At 40.4% G+C, this 16159-nt stretch overlaps 1 protein-coding gene across 6 annotated transcripts in view; it reads right to left on the reverse strand.

Annotated features, from left to right (window-relative positions):
- Nucleotides 1-366: 366 nt before the first annotated feature.
- The window catches only part of NTRK3 (neurotrophic receptor tyrosine kinase 3), a 389200-nt gene continuing 373407 nt past the window's right edge, over nucleotides 367-16159 (reverse strand). For all 6 annotated transcript variants that reach the window (XM_079127497.1, XM_079127496.1, XM_079127500.1 and 3 more), the window contains one exon: nucleotides 367-16014. In XM_079127497.1, coding sequence (XP_078983623.1) covers nucleotides 15829-16014 — 186 coding nt within the window. In that variant the 3' untranslated portion in view covers nucleotides 367-15828. The remainder of the gene's footprint in view (nucleotides 16015-16159) is intronic.

Raw genomic sequence — 16159 nt, forward strand, 5'->3', positions numbered from 1 at the left:
CCATACATACACACACATATATACATATATATGTATAAAATGTTTTTAAACAAAAACCAAGAAAAGAGTTTGCCATCTTGTAGTAATAGACCATTTGAAAGTGGAGAATGGTTGATTTTCATTAGTGTCAAGGTGTTAAATCTCTGCCCCCACATTTAACTCCAACACCCATAGATTCAGATGAAGACACATGTTTGCCTTGGGATGAAAGTGTGAGGGTGAAGAATGGCGTGAGGCTATGGGGCTGAGAGTAAAGGACATGCACAATGGAAGAAATGACCTTTGGTGATACCATTAAATCATCCTTTTGTATTAAACATAAATTATTAATACAGTTTAAAAAAATAATTTTCTGTTTTCTTTTGAGGTTGAGGAGGAAGGAAGGATGGGAGGGGAAATAGAGAAAGGGTGGGCACTTGCCTTTTCAACACATTTTTTAATATCAACTGAGAGCACATCCCCTCTACCCTGGGGCCATCTTACCAAGTTACATTTTTTTTTTTTTTTTTGGCATAAAGGACACCTTCCCATACAAGTTTTACTTAGGCCACGAACCTAATTTCCAAAGGCAAATATAGTCATCATTTTAACTAGATTAATTTTCCAAAACTTGCCAGGTTGCAAAGTTAGCACAACCAATGGATTCGTCATAAAGGAAAGGAATGGAAGAAGTGGTACCTCAAGGAAGAAGTACTATAAGTTAAACCAATTTTACTAAAAAAGCAGTTATGTATACTAACAACTTCAAGATCAAAATAATGGGAAACAAACATAATCAGCACTTTCCAATGGCCTAGGGGGAAATAAAACAAATAAGCATCATGAAGGAAGATATGTATTATAAAAGAGAACTGAAGAATAGTCAGTTGAGATTAAAATAAATGACACAAGGTTTAGTCAAACACACCTCAACTCTCCTTCTGTCCCGGTCTTCACCAATAAATGATGACTTGGCAATACTACAGCCATTGTTAAACTTTCCCCAAGCCAAGATGGATTTGATTAGCTTGGCCCAGGAACAGGTGTGTGCACATATCACATGTGTCCCATATGCCACACACATTGTTGTTCAGCAGTTGCCATAATCCAACCAACTCTTCAGATTGCCAATATATTTACACAAACATTGGGAAATACACACAGACACATAGGATCAGACAAGATATAATCACTTTACAGATATTTAGTACAGAAAGCTTAGGGATAGGGCATGGAAATCAGTTATAACAGCACCCAAACTTCATTTGCAAAATTCCTCTCTGAGAACATAATATCTTACTAATGCACTGAAGTAGGTACCAGCTGATTTTCCAGATATTGAAAGTTTGCTGCACAACATCAGCCTAGAGATAAAGGGACATGTAATGTCCAGTAGGAAACAAATCAGTGTATATCATTTACACGGCAATAAATCCTTCATTTCCCTTGAAATAAGATATGTAAAGTAGCACTTAGTTTAATACAAGTTTTGTTCTGCTTTAGACCTAGCTGTAAAAAGCCATTCATGCAAAAAATTACTTCCAGTTTTAGCTGGATGTTTAAAGGACACTTCTCCTGAAAACAAGTCCCTTTCACTTAGGGAAGGGAAAAAATCCCACTCAGGACAGTCAGTGCTGGCCAAGAGTGGAAAATACAAGACTTTGGTGTTTGTAGGGCTTTTGCCTTAAGAACCCAGAAGTAGCACTGAGCTCACCTCTGAAGAGGCAGAGGGCTAGAAGTGCCCTTGAAATTTTTAGGAATTTTCCAGAAAAAGTACTGAGAACCTTTATAGGATTTCATTCTCTGGCATGTTCCCTCCTGAGGCTTCTAATGGCATCACCTGTATTTCTAAATGTGCCTGCTCTCCATCTCCAGTTTCAGACCACCTTTGCACTGCCTAGCAGTTCATTTGTTCCAGTCAACATGAGTTTTCAAATCCTTCCTATCTGTTCTATGGAAAAATTCTCTTTTATGAAGCTTTCTTATAACTGTTGGTTCTTTCTATACATATCCTTTCTCAAATAGGTTTGTTCTTGATTTAAATATAAAACATAACTCCCTTATTTCAAAAAGACAAAAAATTCCAGTAGAGAATTTTTTACCCTATCCATGAGACATCCTCACACAAATAATATGGAGAAACTCATGCCATGCCTTTTTCCACATGGCAAATATGAACATCAAATTAAGCTTGTTCAAGAAGATAAGGAATCAAGGGAAATGGGCTTCTCCTCAGACCCACTCCAAAGTTAAAAAAAAAAAAATCAGTTTCATTGAACTTGCTCCTCTGAGATGTGACTTTGGCCTGCTTCTACTACCTCATTTATTATTAGAAGGAATCCCTTATAGCATTCTACCATTGGTTATTATGAATTATGATGAGCAACACCAAATGGAGAAAAGAAAGTAAGAGAGAGGGTATGGTGGAGCAGTCAGATCTTCCACCAAAATGGAGTTTATCTAACATGTGAAGTATAAGGCAGCATTTAAGATGAAATCTGCAATGACCCCCTTGACTTCCAAGCATTGGACCCATCCTGAAATAAGTCAGTGCAGAGTGGGGTACTGTTGATTGATCAAGAGAAGACAATGCTGTCTCTTGAGATAACATCTATATTTCATTGTGGTTTATGAAACCTGCCTAATCACAAAGTGAAGGGACAACTTGTGCTTCTGCTGCCTTGCTTTTTCCAGTGCACCCTTTCTATTCTGTCCTGATGACAGGCATATGGCCCTATTTCCAGTCTTTCTGTGATTGTTTAAGGCAGAAGCAGCTTCCGAACAGCACTCAGGGCTAAAAATTGGATTCTAATATTCACCGCAATGTCCCTCCCTGAGTTTCCAAAATTTCTAACAACAACATCTCTGAGTCCTTCTCTGTCTTCAAAGTTCCTAACTTCTTCTCAATCACTATGAAATAACACTTCCATATGCACACCAGTTCAAACATGAACTTATGAGGGAAATATGCATATTTTTAAAAAGTGACCATCAATGAGCAATTCTCTCTCTGGGAATTTACAAATCAAGGGTTACTTATTTTTTTGCAGGGAAATCCTCTCCCAAAGTAAGCCAAGTGTCTTTTCAATACTCAAGTCAGGACACTGGAGTAAATTGGCCTAAACTCTGTTTGAAAGCAGGTCAAGAACATGAAAGAAACAGTTATTCCATATTTGGGATTAAATATTTAAGAATAAAGTCTTCCAAGTTGAGGTTCAGTGGATAAGAAGTAAAGGAAAAATCTGTCCTTTCCTGGAAATTCCATCAGGATAGAAGGTCTTGGTTGAACTAAGGGGTTGTTTGCTGTCCCTGGTGCTGAAGACAGATAACCAGGAATCACTGCAGAATTTACACTCTGGGATGGGCAAAGCATGAAACTGCCTATCAAACAGAAAAGTCTTTCAACAGAGGCTGATTTTTAGTGACAGGCATCCAAACATGGTCCCAAAGTCTAGTTTTTGTCCATCTCAAACAAAAATAGTCCTGAAGCTATTCCTGAGGGACCAAATTAACGCACTGCCAAAATTCTGATGGGGTAACTCACTCAAATTACATTCCCCTTTAAACCTTATTGGCATATTCCATCATACAAATCAAGAACACTGTACCCTTAGAAAGGGAGCCAATAAACTGATACAGAATTAGGATCTACAGACACAACCTACTGGTTTTGTTTCTTTGATACCAATTGCAAATAAAGAATTGATTTGATTCACTATGATTAAATGTTTCTGAAGGAAATATTTATATAAAACTTCTCCTTTAAGTGAAACATGGACCTCTGAATTCCTCTCCAATCATAATTTCAGAGAAACTGAGTAGAGTTTTACTGTGCTCAAGACAAAGTCTAAATTCATCAACAATTGCTTCCTACTTCCAAACTCCTCTCTCTCCCCATCTCCTCTCTCTCTCTCTCTCTCTCTCTCTCTCTCTCTCTCTCTCTCTCACACACACACACACACACACTCAAGAAGTGAAATCATCTTGAAAAAGAACGTGATTCTTTACTGAAAAGAAAACAGCATTGTTGTTTCTTCTCACATTCAAAGTGAGAATTTTCTTGCCCTAAGTTGCTTTCTCTTCATTTTTATTCAAGAATTCCCTTGAGCTAACCCACTGTGGTCCATACACATAATCAAAAGGGGTTTTGATGCTGTAGGGTATCAGAAAAATAACACAGGTCAATTGGGGGTTGCCTTCAGCTCCAGTGGGCTTAGGGGAGATTTTGCTTTTAGATGTGAACAATAATCAATCTTCTTTAACTTTGGAAAGGAAATATCCCAGTACCCCCAACAAAAGGCTACACTTTCAGAGAGAGGAAAGAAAACAACATTGAAATAGGTTCTCATTGTTCCTACAAAATATTAGATCAAAATTTCCATATCCAGTGGGCTATTACTCAAATGATACCTCTGGGATCCTTACCTAATCAGTCTTGTCTCTTGGAAGTTACACAGTGAAACAGCTTGTTCAGGGCAGGCCTTCTCACTGCTCTGAAGAAGCTCATCTCCACAAGATTATCAGAATGAATTATGAAGTATCACCCTGACTGGCTTCCCTTCTCCAATCTCACACATAATTTTAAAACATAACCCAATTTGAATTCTCATTTCAAAGGAAGTTGGAATACTTTCTGCCTGCTGGACTACTAACTGCAGAGGAAAATTCAGAACAGTAGTGTTACTTTCCTATCTAAGAAAACCAAACATGGAGTCTAAGGTAGAAAGAGAAACGAGAAGCTGAGAGAGTAGGAACTTGAGTGAAACATTTATGACTGTCTCAGGATTTTGGATACTCGGTTTTATTCTGAATTCTCTCTGAGAGGTCAAAATTCTTTAAGGAAAGAAAAAGATATGCATAGCATTTTTTTCAGATACATTACCTGATGGCTACTTGAAGGTAAATAGCATTTGAAAGATTTTAACTTGCCAAATAGATACCGTTGTAAGGTACTTAAAATAGTAGGTGGAGTCACAAACACCTAGGATGTTTTTAGGGTCTGTGAATGACATCACTGCTATAACCTTGGCAATCCAGCCTCAGGATTCGTTACCTAGGGTTTGATTTTCAGACAGACATGTTCTTCTGCAGAATCCTACTCACACCTATTTGTTGTGCTCAGACTATTAGACGTGTGGTCTAGCATTAGGTCTTTGCTGGAGCAATTCTTTCCACTTAAGGTCCTTCCCCCATGTATGAGCCACTGGTCTTAGAATGTCTCAAAGTCATTATCACTCCAGATTAGCCTCAACATTTAATTTATAGAGGAAGCTTCATACAATCATATACTACAAAGCATTATGTCAAAATCTACAGAACCTCAAAAAAGCAAAAACAAGTGTTAAGGAGTTAACAGGAAGAAGAGGTGCAATTTTACTACAAAATGTTTGAAAATAAAGATCTACCAACAGTTCCTTTTAAATAACAGAGACAAATGAATAAAATAGCTACTGTCTACTTGAACTTTTTTTTTTTTTTAAGGCATTTTCCGTCACTAGATGCTCAGTAGTAATTCAAAGGGGAAAATGCTAATGACAAAACCTTTACAAACCAGATGCCAGGAGGGACTTCGGGAGAGTGCACCTCAATGCACAGCACATATCAAAAGTGGCTCTGAGCTCAACACCCAGCAGGACTGGGCCACACTTACCACCTGAGGGGCAAGCTCTGTCTATGGACAGCTCACATGATGTCACAGAGCACCATGAGAGCCAGGATCTCATCTAGGGCTCATAATAACCCTCTGTGACAGGCAGGAGTTTATTAGTGCTGCTTTTTTGTAGATTAAGAAACTGAGGCATAGAGGAGACAGGATATTTCCATCATCACTCAGAAAGAAACAGGAACTTAAAAGATGTCTGTCTGCTAGTTCCATTACCCACTCCACCACTTTCAATCTGTTGTGTAATCACAGACATTTCCAATAGACCCCCAAGTCTTTACTAAGGAAACAGAAGTGGAAAAAATATCTCATTGAAAAAATTAGTAGGGACAAGAAAAGGAATAATATTAAACTTCCCCAAAGTTATAAGGGAAAAATGGAATTTTCAAAAATAAGGGTTGGGTCAGTTATGGTGAATATGTTTTGAATAATAAATATGATTTGCGTTTTTCAGAGACATTGAAGGGGCAGAATTGAAACATCAATTGATGCCTAAGGATTAGGGGAACAAAAGGTCATATCTCCCAGCTCCTCTGGTGTTGTCTTCTACCTCTTTGTTCCCTAGCAATTTAAACTCAATTCTCTTCTTAAGGTATAAAACTTTCTGGTACTATCACAGAAAATATCTCATCTAATTGAAAAAAAATTCCCCCTATTAAGATTGTCAGTATTATATTCACCCCGTTAAATAGATAACCACTTGGCTGACATGTGGAGCTCTTAATCCACAGAAATATAATAGACCCACACTTGTGGAAACCTAGAAAAAATGAAACCCCTGGTTTGCCATTTATCAGAATATTCAACAGCCAGAAAACAAGAGAAAGAAATTTGAAGAAAAATGCTTGCAGAAAGGCTTGCCTTTCCTAACCAAGCCAAAAGGATGAAATGACTTCAAAGATATAGACATTATAATAAGCTTGCTGTCCCAGAGTCTTGTGCAAAAGCAAAAGACAAGGCATTAATGACTTGGTCCACGGAGCTGGAAAGAGACTGATAGGTGGCTTGGAGAACACACTTGCTTCCTTCTGCAGAAACCAAGGCTAAATCACAAGCCTGGTTGATGCTCACTCTAGGGAAGAAGAAGATGAGCTGCTAGGGTTTCAAAGATAGGACCTGGCCTGTAAGGGGTTGGGTGGGGAGCAAGGGAAGGACAGAAAGAGTTCAGAATTTAGAAAACATCAGAGACAAAAATGACTCTAATTCTTTAGAGTTGGGATGATGCAAATTTGTTCTAGGTGGAACTTGATGTGATATACGTCATTGCTAAGTAATCTGGTACAGGATAAGAAAAAGATTGGTTTGCCCCATTGCTGCAACCAGAGAAGCAGCATAGGCCTGCAACTAGCTGCTAGCTGCCTGCTTTCAATTAAGGACATTCCCACTGTGCTCCAGATAATTCTGATGAAGTATGCACAGCCACCCAGTCAAGCAACACCCAATCTAGCCTGCTTGCTTCTAGCCCTGTGGTCTTCCTATGCCCCATGCTTACCCTGTCTCTTCACATTGAAATTCAATTGGAATATTTGAATTTTTTTTATCTGACTGTTTTACTCCAAAGTCAGGCTCACCAAGTGGCTTAAACTAATTCGCATTTATATTTGCACATGATATTTATTATGCAGGCAGAAATTCATTGCCTTTTCCCTCCCCAGAAAATTAATTAAATAAAATCTGAATCAAGGCTCAGTTTGGTTTAGTTTTTGTTTCTGAAAAAAATAAATAAATAACAGTAGTCCTGCCTTTAAATATGAAGATTTTGAGAGAGTCAGGAATTTGTCTAAAAAAAAAGCTTTGTAAACAATACAAAGTTCAGAAAGTGAAAGGCTGTATATTGATCATAAAAGGTATGGTAAGTTGCAGTTACTTAAGAAACCTCACAGGTAGTGCACACTGTGTGCATGCATGCACACAGAGATCAATAGAAGCAACACACACGGGATATTGTGGTTTTTATACCAACAGAATCACTGAAGCATTTGTATGTATGAATGTGTGCATATACATGTAAACAGGTATCATAATATAAATTAAAAAGATGAATGTAGTTTGTTCTATGTGAGTTTGAGAATCTAAAATAAAACACAAATTTGATAATTGTTTTTAAACAGTCAAGACTAAGTTACTTCGTCCCGAATCCATTTTCCCAGTCAATAAACACAATGTCCTTGGCTGGAAATTTTCAATTCTTCTAAGGAAATATCTAAGAATATTCAAGGAGAGTCTTGTTACTCAGATTAAAAACAAGTAGCAAAGTAGGAAAAGTAATTTGAAAGAGAATCAGAAGAAACAGAACTTCAAAGAAATTTGTTCTCCAGACTTTTGGGTAAACTGTTCTAAAATCCTGAGGTAAATTTTCAAAATTGTCTGTGATCATGTTGAGCAACTGTGTTGAGTCTGAAGGTGCTGATGCTAAGCTGAAGGCCTTTTCTCAAAATTTTTGATGTAAGTAAAGGCCTATGTTTTCAGAGAAGTCATGATCTCAGCTTTGAAGTTTCATCTGGCTGTTACACCTTAATGTGGCATCACACAGTAAATTAGAAGGGGTTTGATTCATTCTGGAACCCATCATCCCTTAAGGAGAAAACACAAGTTAGTGCTCAGAGGACAGCTACATCCTTTGTCACAACCAGGAGTTAGAGGAGATGGGGCTGCCTCTCCTGCAAGGGCCAAAGGAAAAGCCTGCCTAAAGGACAAGGTCTTTGTCTATCAGCATCCACTTGCCCCACCTGGCTTTGGTCATGACCTTGATGCATTCAAACCTTGAAGCCCTGGAAGATTGGGGGGTCCAGAGTGGAGCTAACTGACCTAGAGCACACTAATTCTTTATAAACCATTTCATCACTTTTTGCAGCATCAGGAAATGCTGCAAAACTGTTTGTCATCGGGGGAGGGGGTTTTCATGCCTTGATTTACAGTCCCCTCAGGGGAAAACTCATATGATGACAACCACTGTCTCTCTAACCAGGCAGCAAAGCCTGGCTCAGCACCATGGTCAGAGAAAGGTCAAAGCTCCCTCTCTTAGGGTTGACCCCAGCTGTGGCTCCTCTCTCCTGGAGGCTAGAAGTTCATGGACTGTGAGAGTGGTGGGTGGGGAAGGGAGTGGGGGGTTGCTGAGGGTGGGCCACCAAGGGCTCTAGGTGGGATTTACAGAGACATGCCATATGCATCTCAATGAGTTTTGCAGTAAATTTCACTGCACAGAGGTTAATCTAGATGTTGACATTGTCTGACAGCACTGAAATTACTCCAGGGCAGGGCTCCTTCAGAAGTCTTAATATAACAGTCAATTCCATCCTGCCTGAAGGAAATGAAAGTTTTCTGCTTTGTGTGCCGAATCATTCGGCACCAATTTTCTCACTGTTTGAAGTCCAAACTGTTTGTGGTCCTGGGATTCACCTCGTATTAAAGACTTTTACAGAGTTTGAGAAGCTGGATTGTCTGTCCCATAGAAGCAGGAGAATAAGAACTAAAGAAAATGAAAAAGTAAAAAGAAAAATGAAAGAAAATCTTTACTGAAATTTATTTCTCTACTATGGACAGCAGAAATCAAATCACATGGACCAGGTTTAGTCTTTCATTCCAGAGGTAGGTCCCCAGGGACCTGGTAAATATCAGGTAACTGTTAAATGGACATAGAATATGGACAGATATCCAAGAAAAAAAGGTAGTATGTCCTATCATTGAACATATTACAAAACTAGTATTTTAAAGGTAACTTCCATGAATTCTTCTTAAATGAAAGAATAATTACCAGATTTAGGCCTGAAAATTCCTATTTCTCACTGGGTGTAGGGAATGTTGTAGCCAAAAGAATGTCAGAATACATAGTAGCTAGCTGAGCTGTCAACCTACCTTTGTCTTTGCAGAAAGGGCTCAATTTCTGATTACCTCAAATAAGAGGAAAACAAATTCTCTTATTAATGCTAAATGAAAAAGCAAGATCTATGTGCTCCTCAGAGCACATATTCAGTCTGCCTTTTCTTGTCCATATTATCCTGATGTGTCTTCTATTAGGAATCTTTGTCAGCTAAAAGCATCTCTTACAAGCTATGAACTTGGATCATGTGCCACACACAAAGCAATGGACTCCTTGGTAATTAGGAAACATTAAGAGAAGTTACTCTCCTGACTCTTTATGAAAAGGAGAGAGCCTACCTCACTAGCTTAAGACATCATCTCCTACAGCAAATATTAAACTAGGCCTTGTTTAAAACTTGGAATTTAGTATTTCACTTAAAGGAAGGGAAATCTGAATCTCATTACTTGTGTACTATGAATCAAAATGTAGTCTGTAAAAAATTTAAAAATATATAAATAATAAAAAATAAAATAAAATTATAGGTCAATGCAAAAATGTATTGAATATAGTTACATTAAAAAGTACAATACAAATTTTAAAAAACTGAATAAAAAAGAATTTCAAGAACTCTGAAGGAGCCCTCTATCTGCACAGAGAAAAGTGTCTACATTGGCACACTGAGACTTGGGCCACAGACATTTACTGTGCAAAGTATAACTATTTTATAGGCAGTCAAAAAAAAAAAAAAAACTGTGTTTGGGGAGAATGCACCAGACAAACAGAAGCCAAGATTCAAGTCCCTAGGGTATAGCAGCCCATGTGCAGAGCAAAAGTCCTAACATTCAATACACTCACACAAATATTCACTGTATCCAACATGGCAGTGATGCCTTTCAGAGATTGCCATGATCATTATCAACATTTCACAGTCTCTCTGTCCTCTCATCTGCAGTGCTGGTGATGTCAATACCAACCTCCAGTCCAGATGCAATAAAAATGATTCCTGTGAGGTGATCATCAGACAACCAGGAAGAATGATTTTCAGATGCTCAGAATGTTGTTGTCAATATAATGTAATGCAGGGAGCCCCAAATGATCAAACTTTATGAGATGACAGACTTCCCAACATAACCTTTCTGAATGATTCTGAATTTCTCATTTCCAAGAAATGTCAGGTGCATGGAGAACCCCAAATTGGAATCAGTTTTCTGACTCCAGGAAGGTCTTCTTTGAAGGTATTCTAATCAAATACATAGATATAAGTATACAATGTATATATGCCTATATTTCCCTTAAGAAGATACTCCCAGTAATTTTCAAGCAATCTCAACATTTTCTAAGCCTATCTTGATGTATTAATACTGATGCAAAAGTTTGGAATTTCCCTTTAAAACTTATTACACATTGGCTGAAAGAATTTATTTGGAATCCAAGAGGCAGTAGAACTTGAGGAACCAAAAGCACAATGACTACAGCCCTCAATGCCTACACTAACAGTGCCATTTTTTGCTCCAAGACAAATACCACTGGGTATTCTGGCAGTTGGTTCCTAACCAAAGCAGACAATAGGCATCTCAGAAGCATCTGAAGGCAGCTTTCTGGATTGCTGGCATATGGGCCTATACAATAATCATCTATAGACATTTCCATGCTCCAGACTCTCAAAAAAGCACTGGAAAGACCCCAGATCTCAAGACTTTTCATTAAAATAACTAGATCTCAGAGTGAAGACCATACCGCTGTTGCTTGGTTCAGAAAAGAAGAGCATGGAAGCCATTAGTTCATTCCCGAATGAAAAAACCTTGGGTTAAAGAGGCAGTAACTTCAATCCTGCCCTCTTCCCAGCATCTTAATCCTTTACAATTAGCATTTAAAGATAAAAATCTCTTTGTTCTGGACTAAAGAGTTCAGATTGCTAGTGGTTACATGAAAGGTAAGCAGGACTGTCTTCATATCTTAGAATAGTTTCTGCCAATTTGGGGCATGCCAGTGTGGAATGGAAAGAGGTGCATCAAGTGCAAGGTGGTTTCACTTGCCACGTATAAACACTGGGTCATGGCTTGTATGCCTGGCTATTCCTCTCAATATCCCTCAAATCTACGAGTCACTGAACCTTTTCTACTTGCCTTCTATAATCAATTTCTTGCTACTGGTGACTTTTCTTCTTCCTCTCCCTTCTTGCCTTTCACATTCTCTCTTATTTCTGACAAACAATCTCTAAATAGAAGAAGCAAATAAAACCACATTTTTAAAAAAAAGTTGAAATGGACCCTAAGTATACCTATTCCAATTTCTTAAATGTCTCAGATGGGAAATTTGGTAATCTGAGAAATCAGCTGATATAGCCAAAGTCTCCTGGATAACTAAGAGTAAAGCCAAGTCTTTCTGATGTATTCTGTATTCTCTTGGCATGACTGACTGATTATTCACTTCTAAGTGAAGTTTCACATGGCCCCAGAAACTGACTGAGAACTCTTCTGTTGGTATTGGTTTCTGTAGTGTTTAGCACCAGAAATACTTGCACTAGTGTATTCCGCAAAGTAGGTGTCACCAGGGAAGAACATTAATGTTCAACCTGAACACAGAAGGACTAGGGACCCTTTACCTCCAGTGGGAAGCTTCTTTTCAGGGATAACATGTGCATGATCAGCTGACAGAGGAAGCACCAAGTCCTTTGTCTATTGACTTGAGGAGACTTAGTGACCCCCAAGGTCCACTCACAGTTCCATGATCTAGAGAGCAGTATTTGGTTCTTGAGGGGACCCTTGGTCATGGCATGCTGCTCCAAAGTAGATCTCCAACAACAAGTCACTTTTACTCAGTTCAGGAGGAGACCAGATTAAGGATGGCACTGCAGGATGATCAGCCTGGGCTTCCTGGAACATTCACCAAGAGTTACAATGAAGCTGGCTTCAAACTAAGCTGATAGAGTTGGTCTGGCATGGTCTTTTAAAGTGTAGGTTTGGGTATAGAGGAGGAAGATGAAGTAGAAAAGAGAGCCGACATTGGTTGATGGGATATCATTTCAAGACTCCTTTAACCACATTAGGTTCTTCAAAAATAAATAAATAAATAAATAAACCTTCAATACTGATTTTCTATTATGTAGAAGGCTAGGATGGGAAAGGAGATCAAATGTTTCCCCAGAGTTGAGAGTAGTCTCAGAAAAACTTCAGACTCTCATTTGTTATGATATGGATGCAATAAAGGAGATGCTTCTCTTCTAGAAATCCACCCAGCTCAGGCTTAGAGTGTCCTCAGAGACAACTCCTCCCCAGCATGTAAGGGCCAGGATTCCAGAGTAATGCTGAGGAAAAACTGACCCATCAACTCAACACTATTAGAATCTAAGAAATCAGTGCTAGAAGCGGGCCACAGATTAGCCAGGGCACTCCTCACTTTGCAGACACAGTGAACTGAGTCTTATTGGTTCTGCCCCCGTACGGGAGAAACAATGCACTCTGCACACCCCCAGAACCCCCAAGTGCCCAATTTCCATAAGACCTATTCTCTGCCTCCTTCCATCTTGACTTTTTCTTCTTTTTCTTCTCCTCTCTCTTTTTTTTAACCTGTCAAGGTTAACATTAAAGTATACTCTACACAGAGAGGACAGCAGGGTAGTAAGATAGTGATGTCTTCCCTAAGTCCTATCTCCACCAGTCTCTCTTGTACTCTCCCACCAGTAGATGTTTATGGAGGGGCACAGCAAACACAGGACCCCAGTGTCAATATGGAAGCCCATGGATTAAGACAAGGGCGAGCCTACAAGTTGGGTATCCTTCCATGCTCCTTGTTCTCTAAGGAATTGGCTTCTTTCACTTGGCCACAACTCAGTGCACTGAGTTAAAATGCTAGCACACTCCTCATTGTCCACCAGCCAACCCATTTCCTTTGCCCCTTGTTCTCAGCCAATTAGTGACTCTGAGGCTCTAGAAACACACAGTCCCAACGATCAAAGCCACACTGTGTCTGCTCGGGGAAGGATATGGGAAAAGAGCAGCAAGAGGAGCCTTGGAGCATCTCTTCTCACCAGAAGATACTTTTCCCTAGTGCCCCCCGCCCATCCCAGGTCATTCCCTCCCTAGACACCTTTCCCTTAGTTACCCCAACCAAAACCAGGCTGTGCAGTTACATCCATCATTCACAGCCCCAGAACTGACCAAGGGCTTCACGTGGAGCAATTAGTAGAACAATAAGAGAAGTAATTGTTGTAGGATAAAGAAAGATTCTCTTGAGATGGTCAATTTAAAGAGCTTTTCCCCAAAGTCCTCAGGGGCTAGGCACACAGCACAGCAAGAAGACCTATACTGAACTCCCAGTTTACTGAGTTCTTTTCCCAGTCCAGCTGAGCAGCCTTACTGATTCCTGAATCCCAACCGTGGCTACCATCTGAGCACAGCTCTTTTCTATTTGAATAAAAACATTTGTGGGTCTAAAAAAAAGAAGCAAAGCCGCAAACACACAATTCAGTCCCCACCAAGAATGCCCACGCTTCAGCTGCTTTCTGCTGACCAGGGTGTCCAGGTTGCATATAGTCCTTTCAGTGGGCAAGGAAAAGGACAAGTCAGAGGCTCCTGGGAGGCTTCAGTCAGGAAAAGGTCAGTCCATTAGGTAGCTCTGTGCTTGGGATAAGGTGGAGAAGCCAGATTCCTCCAGAGGGGCACATTCTCTCCTCCCCAGCAGGAGGGCTCTGTGCAGCTAGGCTGTTGACTTCTACGGGCATTTTGTTGTCATGTGTCAGGGAGGCCCAGAGATCTGCTCTGGTGCAGTCCTTGGCAGCAGCCTGGAAGGCAGTGATTCCCCTGGTGCTGGGGCAGAGGGAGCTGGCCCCAGTCCAGATGCTTCATTTTCACTCCCTGGTTAGAGCCCAGTCCTCATTAAGATGCCAAGCTAGTGGCACTGGCCACTCATTGGACATCTCCCAGAGAAGCTTCAGCCCCTCCCCTCACCCCCAGCCCACAAAAGCGATTTCTCAGTCCTTGCCTTTTCACAACAGCTCAAAGGCAGATGCATCAATCCTTCCAGGGGCTGGAAACGTGAGGAGCATGCCAAGGGCTGAGTGCAGGTGCCAAGTGGATTCTTCCCTGCTGGCTCTTGCCCATGCCACTGCCTGGCCTCCCTGGAACACAGCACTGCCCCAGGCTCTCACTAAACCTGGATTCCTTCCCTGGCAGTGGGGTTCACCCAGGATTTAGTGAAAAGCCTAGGAGGTGGGGGTTAGGAGCTGGCAAAGCTAGAGGAAAAACAGAGAGGACCCAGGGGGCATACCTAATAATGGCCTACGGGCAACTAAGTCTCTTGCTATTGGAACCCTGAAGCCTGTTGTGTCCACATTAGCAGACAACATAGGGAACCTGTTTCCTAATCTGCAAAACTGCCCAAGGGCCTGAAAACCAGCTGTGGGGTCAAGGAGTCTTTCCAGTGATGGAAAGACTGGTGGCAGTGCCTTTTCAGGGTTCAGGTTTTAGCTGTTTTGTTTTTCTATTTTTTCCCTTCTATGGTTAAGTCCAGAAAGTCCAGTTCTTTAAGTTCAGAGGATAGATTGACACATCCCTTTCAAATATAGGAAGGAACTTGAGCACGCTTTACATCCAAGTTGGATGCTGTCTGCTTTTGCTATGGTTTTGTAGGGAAGGTGTGTGTTTGTTTAGTGTTTACCCGTAGGCACCATCATTGATTCCCAAAAGCATCAGGACTATACTTTGTAGAATGGACAAGTCAGAAAACTGTCCTCAAGTGGTGGAAAGGGGGTAAGGACATAGAGGTAAAGGGCAGGGCCGACTAAGGGCCCTGGTCTTCCAGTGTCATTTCCTTGCTGAGCACAGTTGGTATAGTCTGCACATGCACCTGTACTGAGCTACAGGAGTAACACACCATGTGCAGCAGTGATTGATTCCACCCTGGCTCCTCCCATCCCAAAGCGAAGATTGTCTTTCTACATGGTCCAGGTCTCCTGCTCCAAAAAGCCAGAGCTGAAAAAGTACCGGCCACAGCTTAAGTCAAGGGAATTTTCATTTGTGTTAATAATATTTAAGATTTTCTGAGTTGTCAAAGTCTTAATAGTTTTCTGTATCAGCAGCTTCTCTCTGTATTAGAGAAGGTATTTATTTCTCTGTAGATATAGATAGATAATTAGATATATAAATATATATATATGCCAAACTGCCTTACAAGATATTTTTCTTTCTTCTTTCTTTCCTCTTTCTTTTTCTTTCTTTTTTTTTTTTTCTTTTTTCAGTGTTGTATGTGTAGCAGGCACTTGAGTTTATATGAAGATGTTCGCTTCAGTCAAAGATGGAAGAAAGGAATTGTGAGGTGGTAAAGGGAGATGTGAGGCAGGGAGAGAGGAGGCAACAGAGTATGAATTCTTGACCACTAGCCACCACTAGCCGAGAATGTCCAGGTAGATTGGTGTGGCCTTCCCCAAAGCATGGAGGATTTTGTAGATCTCCTTGATGTTCAGCCGCTGCTGTGGTTCCCTCTGCCAGCACCCTAGCATGATGTCATACACCTCTTTGGGGCAAACTCGGGGCCTCTCCAAGACACGACCTTGGGTAATGCACTCAATGACCTAAAAGAGTGAGGAGAAAAAGAAAGTTATTTCCAAAGCCCAGCCTTGGACCTGTGGCTTCTACCCAGCAAAAGGCAATGACTTTAGAGTTCAGTTTCAGTGCAGAGCCCAGGTACACACAAGCACCTGCTGAAGGCTAGGCTGA

This window comes from Sciurus vulgaris, assembly GCF_902686455.1.
Source record: "Sciurus vulgaris genome assembly, chromosome: 2".
Taxonomy (NCBI): domain Eukaryota; kingdom Metazoa; phylum Chordata; class Mammalia; order Rodentia; family Sciuridae; genus Sciurus; species Sciurus vulgaris.